Source organism: Psammomys obesus, unplaced genomic scaffold (genome assembly GCF_907164565.1).
Source record: "Psammomys obesus unplaced genomic scaffold, mPsaObe1.curated_primary_1811, whole genome shotgun sequence".
NCBI classification, from domain to species: domain Eukaryota; kingdom Metazoa; phylum Chordata; class Mammalia; order Rodentia; family Muridae; genus Psammomys; species Psammomys obesus.
In genome coordinates, this window is record NW_026590061.1 from 3,476,971 (window position 1) to 3,488,401 (window position 11,431).

Genomic DNA, 11,431 nt, shown 5'->3' on the forward strand with positions numbered 1-11,431 from the left:
TGGCTGCCTGATTCAACTCAGCTGTTCTGGCTCAAACCCCTCTCCCAGCTGACCGATTCAACCTGGCTTCTCTCAGTTTCTCACAGAGTAGCTCCGCTTGGCCGTCAACCAACTCTAGCAATCTGTTTTAATCATCTGGCTCCTTCTCATTCTCTGGCTCCTTCTGTCTTCACCTGTGTCTAGCTTGTTCTGTATTTAACGTCTGTAAAACTTTCCCGGTAAAAACTGCCTCTGAACTGTTACAAAACTCACCTCCCCTGCACCGTGTCTCAAGTCTCAACACACCTCTCAGCCAAAGAGCCTGAACAGCACTGACTAGAACTAGAACTGACCTACTTGCCTCTGACTCCTGAGAGTAAAGGCGGGTCTGTATTTCAGCCGACCTAGAAAAACCCAGCCTGTTCCTTACTATCCAGAAATATACCTTCAAACTTCTAAATTGTAAGACCACACCCTGGCGCAGGTCAGCGGGGGTTGGGGGGTGGGGTGGGGTGAGGGAAGGAACGGGGCCTCTCGGCAGTGAGCTGGGAGGAAATAAAGCAACGATGCTATCAGAGCTTTCCGCCCCTGCCACCTCCCCTCCAGGGATAAAAATTCCCGCTCATCCTTGCGTCCGCGGCCCTGGAGTGAGCCGGAGGCCGGCTGCGGCTCGCTGCGGGCGGGCGCTGATGCAATCTGTGGCAGAGCGCGCCGAGCTCTCCAGCCTCCCCGCTTCAGGACCCTGAGCGCCACGTGTCGCCGTGCCGCCGCCAACGCGGGAGGAGGCTCAGATCCGCAGCCAGGAGCTGGAGCCACGACAGGGGCCACGGGCGATGAAGGTAAGTGTGTTCCTCAGTTCAGGCTGGATGCAGCCACCTCCCCGGGACGTCCCGGACAGAGACGGGAGGATGGAAGGACCAGTTTGCTTTGTTCTCTGTCCTCGGCCACCAAGCGTGGGCCCCCGGCCTCGCCTCCGCCCGCAGATGCTCCCACGCGGGCTCGTGCCTGGGGTCTGCGCGTACGGTCCCCAGCTTCGGGGGACGCCGCGGAGCCTGTCCCACACGCTCCCGAGGGAGGGAGGACGAGCCCTTGCGCCTGAGCTGCCGGAGACGGGGTTCGCGGAGGACGCGGAGGGGTGCCCTCCTGCCTGGGCATAGCGGAGGCGGAGGAGGACCCTCGGCTGCCCGAAGCTCCCCGTCCCGAGGCCAGCTTCTGGGAGTCAGCATCCCCCAAGGACGGGAGCGTGGGGCGGGCGGAGTTCTAGGGCCACTCCGAGGGGGCTGGCCCCGAGCCCAGCCAGAGGCGCCTGCAGGCTGTTTCCCGGGGCTTTGGCTCTCTGGAAAGCGCCCTTTCCTAAGGGAAACGGCACCCGGCCGCTCGCGCCGTCACCCAGCTTCCCGGAAGGAAGATTCCTGTAATCAAGCGTGGGCTTTGGGGCGCAGCGGGGCGCAGCCACGTTTCAGGGTCGGCGGAGGCGGGAGGGGCTTAGCCGCTGCCTGCCCGAGCCCCACGGCGCGGAAGCCTCCCGTCGGGTCTCCGCTCACACCGCGCCTTCCCCTGCCTCCGACGGACGTGGCTCTTCTCCCCCTTACACCTCTACCCCGCTAAATCTCGTGCATCTGTGCTTTTTGTACGCGCGCACGTATTGTGTTCGCTCTTTCTTAGTCAGCTGCTCGTTCTGTGCCTAACTACCTTAAAATGTGAGTTCGCAAACTCCGTGGTCTGTGGACGGGAAAAAGCCCGAGGCCGCGAGCTCGCTGAGCAGAGGGGCTTACCGCCCCCAGCTGCGGCCCCCGGCCCGGCGCGGCGCGGCGGAACCAGTGAAGGGCTGCTCTGGGGTGGCTGCTGCCTGGTCGGGAGGGGGTGGGGCGTCATCTCCGCTAGCTGCTCTCTGAGTCATAGAGACAAAGGATGGAAAGTTTTAGAAAACGTCCCAGAAAGCCATGCTCAGCACACACCTGGAGCCCCAGCCCTTGTGGGGTGGAGAGAATCGGGAGTTAAGGGCCATCCTTGGCTATACAGCAGCCCGCGACACCCTGAGCTAGAGGGGAGGCTCGGGGAGTCTGGGTGTACGAGCTATTCTCAGCTCACTGGAACCCGAAGCTTATCTGTAACGGGTCGGGAACTTTTGGAAGGAAGTTAGCAGCGGCCATTTGATCCCAGCTGATCCTGCTTTCCGGGTGCCCGTGACTGACTCCCTCGGTTTTCCTGGCTGTAGGTTTTATTCCTCATTTCTCCTGTGTGTCCATGAAGGAACTGCTTGGAAGCTGTGACCAACCAAGAGGGGGCTAGGGCTATCCAGACCTTATTCCAGTGCATAACGGAGGAAGCTGCCTGGCCGTCTGCGTTGGTTATGCCTTTTGGGGTTTCAGCGTCTGTACTTCATAGAGAGCCTTCTGCCGCGTTGCCATGGGGTGACTGGCAACAGTTTCCTCCATTCCTCCAAAGCCTGCCAGCCACATTTCCTTGTTAACTTAAACGATGTATTTTTATGTGAGTGTGTGTTCGGCTGCAGGTGTTTCTGTGCGCCACGTGTGTACCAGAAGAGGTCAGCGCCCCTGGAACTAGAGTTACAGGTTGTGAGTCACCACACAGAGGTTGGGCCTCGAACCCAGCTTCTTCGAGAGCAGCCAGTGTTCTTACCACTGAACCACCCATCCAGGCCCCAGGGCAAGCATTGTGTCTGTTCTCACTGTCCACCACGGAGTTCACCAGGACAGAACTGAAGACATGAGGCTTGGTAGCAAGCACCTTTGCCCGTGGAGCCATTTCACGGACTCTTTGTGTGTGTGTGTGTGTGGGGGGGGGGGTGCCTGTGCCTGCACTACTCCTCTGAGCTGCCATCGGCCTGAGTTGTTCTTCCTCCCAACCACAATTGACATCCTGGGCCCTCGGCCTGCATCCACAGAGACTCCGTCACTTGCCACTCTGGAGAAAAGAGCGGCTGACAGCAGAGGCAGAGTCTCCGTCCCCCGGTTGCTGTGAGGTGCACATGAAGCACTTAAGACTCATCACTGTAAGCCTCTGCCCCTGCTGAAGGGGCCACGTGGGAGAAAAGCAGAGTCACAGGCTGTGAGCACTGATGTGGCCAGCAGGTGGCGTGAGCTCAGCTGCACGGGGTGTGCGTGTGTGCGTGTGTGCGCGTGTGCGTGTGTGCGCGTGTGCGTGTGTGCGTGTGTGTGTGTGTGCGCGTGTGTGCGTGTGTGCGTGTGTGCGTGTGTGTGTGTGTGTGTGTGTGTGTGTGCGTGCGCGTGCGTGCGCTCGCGCAGAGAGGCTAGGAGAGGCCCCTGGATCTCTACAGCTAGAGTTCCAGGCGGTTGTGAGCAACATGGTGTGGGCGCAGGAACTAAACTTGGTCCCTGGAAGAGCAACAAGTGCTTTTAACTACTGAGCCATCTTCTTCAGCTTGGGGGGGACAAATGAGAGTCTGAACATTTTCTCACAATTCAAAAGCTCTAGGCCATCTGTTATACAGATTGTACAAGACCAGCCTAGGCTCCATGAGACCTTGCCTCGAAAAAGCAGAATAAAAAAATGTCTGTAGCACTAAAAAATATGAAAGACTCCTGATTCACCTTCTCTTTAAACTGAGACTGTCATGTATGACACTTCCTAACAGATAAAACTGTGCCACGTGACTGGCAATAAATAGCCCCATTTTCTTTAGAAGCAGAAAGGGAAACCAATTAGACGAAAGAAGAAAGTTTCAACTCTGAGTGTCCGGGCTGCATCTGAACATTTAAGGAACCTCAGTGGGAAACTGGCTTTCCTGTGTGCAGCTCTGGCCGACCAGGAAAGGGTAACTAGCCAGTGTTCTCAGGAGATGGACAGCCACACAGCATAGCGGCCTCAGTTCAAGGCCAAGTGTCCTTTCCAGTTCTGCCCAGGGCTCTCATTAAGCCAGGCCTCAATTATGCTCTGCAGAGCTCGGGCTCTGGTTCTTTTCTGCTCCCTGAACTATACACAGCTCAGGTTTCACAAATGACACATGACATCAAAGGAGCTCTTGACTCTGCGGGTGGTGGAGCACACCTGCTTTGCAAACCGTAGAGGAACGTTCACTCAAACATGACTGTGCAGCAAGAGATTGCATCCAAAGACCTTGCAGGTCAGTGTTATCTGGCTGGAATACAGACCCGCCTTTAATCCAGGAGGCAGAGGCAAGCAGCTCTCTGAGTTCTAGTCAGTGCTGTTCAGGCAGTTTGGTTAAGTGTTGACAGGCGGTGAAGTGGAGGTGGGTTCGTTGCAGTTGAGTTCCTCTAATTCAGAGGCAGGTTTGCTGGGAGAGTTTTACAGAGACGGGTTGAAGAGAGAACAAACTAGATATATGTGAAGACAGACGGAGCCAGAGAATGAGAAGGAGCCGCAAGATTAGAACAGATTGCTAGCTTTAGTTTGAGGCCAAGCAGAGCAGTTCAGTGAGAGGCAGAGAGGGAGGCCAGATTGAATAAATCAGCTGGGAGAGGAGTTTAAGCCAGAACAGCTGAAGTGAGCCAGCCAGCCCAGAGCTCAGAAAGAACGAGAAAGGTGAGCTTATTCAGCAGTGAGTCTCAGAGGCTGGAAACATTCTAGCCCTAGATGAGACTGTACGGAGGCTGGAAGCTCCAGGACTAGGCCTAGGTCAGCAGACGGAGACAGTAAGCCTCAGAGACGACAACTAAAATAAAAGATGACAATTACCTGCAACTGCTTCTGCAGGAGGAAGACTGTTGGATCAGGTATTCCAGGCCAGCCTGAGCTACACGAGGCCATCAACAAACAAAACAACAATAAATAAAAAGAGTTTCAGACCCAGTATGCATCTTCCCCATAAAAATTCTAAGTGAGGGTGCAGAGAAGCGGCTCAGTAGTTAGGAGCGAGTGTTTGTATGACATTTGAGGCCTGAGTTTTAGAACCCTAATTAGCAGTGGCAAGGGGCTGAGGAAAGGACAGTGCAGTGAACAGGCACCAGATGGGTTCTCTCACGGCTGCCTGGAACCTCGGAATTTACAGGCACAGCTCAGGAAGGGTAGGAGCACGCTAACACTGGCCAGAACAAGAAAAAGCAGACGTCCAGTGACACTTGTGTGTCCAGGCGTCTGTGGGAGTTGGATTAGGGCAAAGTACCCAGTAAAGAGGAGGTAGTCAGTTTACTAAAAGGGCTCAGCTGACCATAAGTTACTGCCTTTGCTGTCCAGGCTCCGCTTCCCTGCCTTTTAGCCAAGACCCTGACTGATGGACGCTGAGAAGGGAGGACCTCAGGGGTGGTGAGCGTGGTGAGAAGCAGAGTGTGGTGTGGAGGCAGCTTCAGCGAGTTGGCTTGTTTAATTAGGGGAACAAAGGCTATTTAAACCTTTGAGGGGTGGGTAGGGGCTTTCTGGGTAAGTGCACATCATTGGCCAATCCAAGGTTTTTGGAGCCTCATCTGCATGAGGAAAAATTCCAGGTGCTTCTGGACAAGACCTTATAAGGGAGAGGAAGCTTAACCTGACTACCAGGCTACCTGGACCTCCTGCCGATCTCAAGACAAGATTTCTGGGTCTGGACACATCTCCATCCCACTTATTCCAGGGAACAAACACTCCCCGACCCCACATACCTTGACAGCCACATTCAAAACCTGTTTTGTTTGGTTTGGTCTTTTGAGATGGGGCCTCACTATTTGCTCTGACTGGCCTGGAACTCACTATGTAGACCTGGCTGGCCTCTAGCTCATAGTGATCCCCCTGCCTCTGCTTCTCGAGTGCTAGGATCTAAGGCCTTCATCATGGTGCAGGTCCCCTGTGCTCCTCCCCAACCTTGAGACCCTGTGTGGCCTGGAGCTCTCTTTGTAGGTGAGGCTGGCCTCACAGAGATCTGCCTGTCTCTTGACTGCTGGGATTAAAGAGGTACAGCACATGCTCTCACCTTTAAACAACACCATGGTAGGTCTGCCTAAATTATCTGACTTCATGCATTTAAAAGAGGATGAAGTCACTGCCCTGGAACAGAAGTAAGCATGGCAGCCATCCAGTGTCATAACTGTTCAACGAAATGTGGGACTGAACTAGTTTCTTTAACCTGCAGAACTTTCCAAAGAGGACCACCACACAGAGAGGCTTGGGGGCCAGTCAATTTCTCAGTCTCCAACTTTTTGGGTAAAGCCAGCAGAAATGACTGATCAGGCTAAAAAATCAAAATGGAGTCAGTCACACTGAAGTCCATGTTAGGAGTGCGTGTGTGTGTGTGTGTGTGTGTGTGTGTGTGTGTGTGTGCGCGCTCGAGTGTGCAAGTGCGTGCCTGTGTGTGCATGTCTATGGTTCACATGTAGTCTGACTTGAGGGGCTCAGATCCTTCAGCACCCTGTGGGTTTGGGAGATCAAGCTCAGGTCATCAGGCTTGGCAGAAATGTCCTTTCGCACTGAGCCATGTCTGCAGCCTGTGGTTTTGTCCTTGGTAAGCCTTTATTTAAATCTCCCCAAGGTTTGCCTGGCAGAGAACATCTGAGGGAGGGATCATCTTGGCAGACAGGCCTCCCTCTTCTCCTTCACACATGCTTTTCACCCTCTAAAAAAAAACAAAGCATTCACTGCAAATGGAAAGCCACAGAGGTCGCTGGGGCAGAAAGAATGAATAACTTAGTCGATTGTGTCCTGATCCGTCCTCTACTCTAATCGAGCCACCCGTAAATCCCTGTCTGTCCCCCCAGCTCTGCCTCACTCAGAACTCACAGCCATTCAGGGCAGACAGTTTGTGTCCCCCTGATGGGGGCACTCCATCCTGACTGTCAGACAGCGCAGGGTGGATTGCTTAAAGTCCTCCATTTTCCCCATCTCTGAAAAGTAGGTCCTGCTTGTTACCATGGTACTCAAGACAGGAGCCCTGGGGCAGCAGACGCCTGTGGGTGGACATAGGACACTACTCCACCAGTCCTTACAGTTAGGCAGGATTCTTACAGACAGGGAAAATTATGGCAGCATTGGAGGGAGAGTAACTTCTCTCCTGAGTCTGCCCCAGCCTCTCAGTGGCTGAGGAGCAAAGCTTTCAGAACAATCGACATTTGCTGAAGGCATTTCTTCCTCCTGGATCGCTTAGGCCTCTCACCAGCTGTCTCTTGTGCCAGCACAGACAGTGGCTCCTGGATTTAGCTGGTAATCTTGTAATCCCACCCAAGGCGCTTCCTGGGCTGCCACACTGAGGCAGAAGTCAGAAGGAGTTTAAGCATTTCAAAACTAGTCCTGACCATCCAGAGACACCATGTGGAAATGTGGAAGACGCTGTGGTGTCGGCTGCAGGCCCATCTGCTTCATGGGTGATGGTTTGCAGGGAAGAAAGAGAAGGGGGAAACGGTGTATTATAATCTGAAAAAGGAAGGGAGGGAGGGAGGGAGGAAGGAAAGAAGGAAGGAAAAGAGAAGAAAGAAGAAAAATGCCCTCTGCTTGATTTTAGAGAACTGTCCCGATTTAGGCTGGAACTCTGGTGCCAGGAAGAAATAACTTATCCTGTATGCCAAGAGAAGACAGGCCCCTTTCCCCACATCCTACTGTAATTCTGCCTGTCCTCTACCATCTACAAATACACACCTCTTGCTGCGCTGACAGAGCTCTCCTGAAAGCCCTTTAGTGTCCTGAATTTGTCTTTTGGTTTCCTTCCAGTCAATGTGTTGGTTGAGCACTCTGACCAGTTTCTAGGCTTCAGTCAGGGTTACATAGTGAGACTTTGTCTTAAAGTAAAATAAAAATGAAGCCAAACCAGGTCTTTAAAATGTGATTTTTAAGAGAGAACATTTGTTTATTGTGTGTGTGTCTATGTGTCTATACTTCACACGTAGTCTGACTTGGGGGGGGGAATGTCAGTTCCCTTCCAGCACCCTGTGGGTTTGGGAGATCAAGCTCAGGTCGTCAGGCTTGGCAGAAATGTCCTTTCGCACTGAGCCATGTCTGCAGCCTTTGGTTTTGTCCTTGGTAAGCCTTTATTTAAATCTCCCCAAGGTTTGCCTGGCAGAGAACATCTGAGGGAGGGATCATCTTGGCAGACAGGCCTCCCTCTTCTCCTTCACACATGCTTTTCACCCTCTAGAAAAACCAAAGCATTCACTGCAAATGGAAAGCCACAGAGGTCGCTGGGGCAGAAAGAATGAATAACTTAGTCGATTGTGTCCTGATCCGTCCTCTACTCTAATCGAGCCACCGTAAATCCCTGTCTGTCCTCCCAGCTCTGCCTCACTCAGAACTCACTCCCAGCAGGGTGGAACAGGATCCCAGCAGTTGCAACTACGGCACCCATCTACTTATTAAAAAAAAAAAAGAAAGAAAAGAAAAGGGTCTCAGTGCTCTGTAGCACTTACTGCTCTCAGAGAAGACGGGAGCTCACTTCCTAGACCCATCTTTGCTGGCTCCCAACAGCTTGGCACTCCAGAGGGATCCGACGTCCTCTCCTGGTGTTGGAAGGCTCTGTATTCACAGGCACATACATACACAGACAATTAAAAACAAGCATAAGTCATTTATCTGGGAAAGGTAAGGCATGCCTTCAAATGCCAGTCCTCAGAAGCCAGAGGCAGGTGCTTATCGTGGGTTTTGAAGCTAGCCTGGCTTATGTAGTGAGTTCCAGGCTAGTCAGGGCTATGTAATGAGACGCTGTTTAAAAATAAATTATTTAAAAAGTAAATTTAAAGAAACTGCATATTTATTTTAGAGCAAAAGGAGGAAAAAGGAAAAGCAGTTTCTTGCCAAGCCTTTGAGATGTAACTTAAGAGCTGTTAAAATGATATCTATGTCTCCGGCCCTGATGCTTGACTGTGGTTGGGAGACGCTAAATCACGCTCTTGGGTGGATCTTTTTTACTGAGTCTTTGTCTCTCTCTCACTCTCTGTGCCTGCCTGTCTGTCTCTCTCTAAATGTGTGTGGGTAGCTTGCTTGCATGTTTGTATATGTTCCACGTGCCCGATGCTGCGAAGGCAGAGGAGGGCAGTGGATGCCCTGCAGCTAGAATTACAAATGATTTTGGGGCATCATGGGGCTTCTGAGAACTAACCCTGCACCTCGGTAAGAGCAGTCAGTGCTGTTAACCACTGAGCCACCTTCCCGGCCTCCCAAAATTGACTGTTATTACCATTTAAGATTGCCAGTGCTGGAACTTGAACCCAGAGCCCTGGGCGCCTCGGACAAGCATTCCACCTCCCCAGCCTTCTCTGTTCCTCTTAACTCTTAAAAATGTGTTTGCCTGAACGCCAGTTCTGCGTTCTACTGGCTTACCTTCAAAAGCCAGTGTTGTTTTTAGCAAAATCTCAAATGTTCAATTTTACCAATCGGGAGCCAGATGCTGAGGTAAAAGCTCAGAGGGGCAGAGGAAGCATCCGCTGACCTTCCTTCTCAGCTGACGTCCCTTCTTGCCCCCAAAAGGAAGCTCTTCCTCTCCATGCCATCTCAAAAAAACCCCTCAAACTGAATGTCCCTTCCTTCTGCTTCCCATGATCCTCTCTATCCATCCTCTTGACTTCCTTTTATTCTCTGTTTATTTTTTATTTTTGTATTTTTTAATGTTTGCTTCCTGTCAACTGGTTGCTTGCTCTTGACTTATCATGGACTTTATTTAATCCTGTTCAGGCAGAAAGCTCTTGGATTAAAGCTGTATGCTGGGGATGAGCCACACCTCAACTAGAAACAGGTTTTCCCTGTTTGTAAACAACAATCTCGGGGTTCACAGTGTGATCAAACATCCTGCAACAAAGCCGGGGTCCAGTTTTACCTGAGCACCAAGGTCCCTAAAGATGAACATAGCTCCTTCGGATGTGTGATTGACAGTTCCCTGCCCAAATTGGCAAAGGCATTAGAAGGAGCACGCCAGGACCAGGCATGCCTTTGGGGCTGCTGCCTCAGGAAGCTTGATGGGTACGCTCAGCAGGCTGGTGTTTGCAGTGGGCTTAATGACACAGCACGGAGAGGGGGGTGCCTGATAGGGCGCAGCAGTTTGTAGAATGAAAGGGTAGCCAGAATGATGGCGGATGAAAGAAGTGACTTCACCCAAGTCCAGTCTTGTGAACTAATGAGTGTTTGGAGGGGTTCTGTTGAGAGACAGGAGGTCATGGATGAGGGGTGTGGCCTTTTCCTCAGGGCCATCCACACACTGTTTAGAGCAGAGACTCCCTTGCCTGGGCAGTGAACAACAGCCAGGTCTGTGGTAGTGGAAATGGACCTGTTGACACTTCCAAGTGCAGCTTGCACCAGGAGGGTCACGGGACCCTCACTTGGAGTCTAGCTGTCACCAACTCCCTCCTGAAGGGGGAAGTGATCTGAAAGTAGGAAATTATCATTGATGGAGCCTCTGTGAATCAGCCGTCCATGGTGGTGGGTCTGTCGTTGGTTGCTACCCTGTCAGGGATTGACTGATGTTTGTTCACCTCCCCCCCAAAAGTTGATACAACAAGGGTTACTTTCACGAACAGGAGCGGTTCAGGCAGCTGTGTCCCAAAGCCCTGCCTGAGCGACAGTTCTGAAAGCTCGTGTGTCCTGCTCAGAGGACGGAGTTCCGCAATGTCACTGCATATGTACGTTAACTTATTAACAGTCTGAGACAGCTGCATGTGGTCCAGGCTGACTCCCAGCTCTTTCTTTTTTTCAGATAAGCTCTCACTAAGTAGCCCCAAATGTCTGAGACTTTCTCTGCCTCTGCCTCCCAAGTGCTAGGAAGAGAAAGACTTGTGTTCCACTCCCAGATGACCGAGAGCTTGCTTTTGCTGCCAGTGTGTCCCAGGCGCTGAGATGACAGGCGTGTGCTCCCGTGCAGTGTGGGCCTGTCCTGTTTTCCTAAAACACATTTCCATATGTTTTAGAATGTATAGCTGTTCCAAATTCCCATTTCTCCCTTAGCTGAGAATTTTTGCTCTTTGTCAGCCACCAGCCACACTCCCCCCCCCCTTCCCTGTGGTGATTACTTCCCATTCATATGGCTTGCATGTGCTTCCTGGGCCTCGCTTGCCGGGCACACAGACTAGGACTACGTACATGCAGCGGTCTTTCATGTCTGGGCTCTGTATTTTTTGACTAGGGCACCTCAGGGAGCATAGCAGGCTTGCAGTGGGCACACTGCACCCTCCTCGGCACCCCCATTTCCTTCCTTCCCTCCCTCCTTCCTTCCTCCCTTCTCTCCCTCCCTCCTCTCCCTCCCTCCCTCCCTCTCTCCTTCCTTCCTCCTTTCCTCCTTCCCTCCCTCCCTCCTTCCTTTCTCCCTCCCTCCCTCCTTTCCTTTCTTCCCTCCCTCCTTTCCTTCCCTCCTTCCGTTCTCCCTCCCTTCCTTCCTCCCTCCCTCCCTTCCTTCCTCCGTTTCTTCTTTCCTTCCTTCCTTCCCTCCTTCCTTTCTTTCTTTCTTCCTTCCTTCCTTTCCTTCCTTTCTTTCCTCCCTCCCTCCTTCCCTTCCTTTCTTCCCTTCCTTTCTTCCCTTCCTTCCTTCCTTCCTTCCTTCCTTCCTTCCTTCCTTCCTTCCTTCCTTCCT

At 52.4% G+C, this 11,431-nt stretch overlaps 1 protein-coding gene across 1 annotated transcript in view; it reads left to right on the plus strand.

Moving 5' to 3' along the window:
• Window positions 1–669: 669 nt before the first annotated feature.
• Window positions 670–11,431, plus strand: part of Bcat1 (branched chain amino acid transaminase 1) — a 68,736-nt gene continuing 57,974 nt past the window's right edge. The window contains exon 1 of the mRNA XM_055605600.1: window positions 670–818. Coding sequence (XP_055461575.1) covers window positions 813–818 — 6 coding nt within the window. The 5' untranslated portion in view covers window positions 670–812. The remainder of the gene's footprint in view (window positions 819–11,431) is intronic.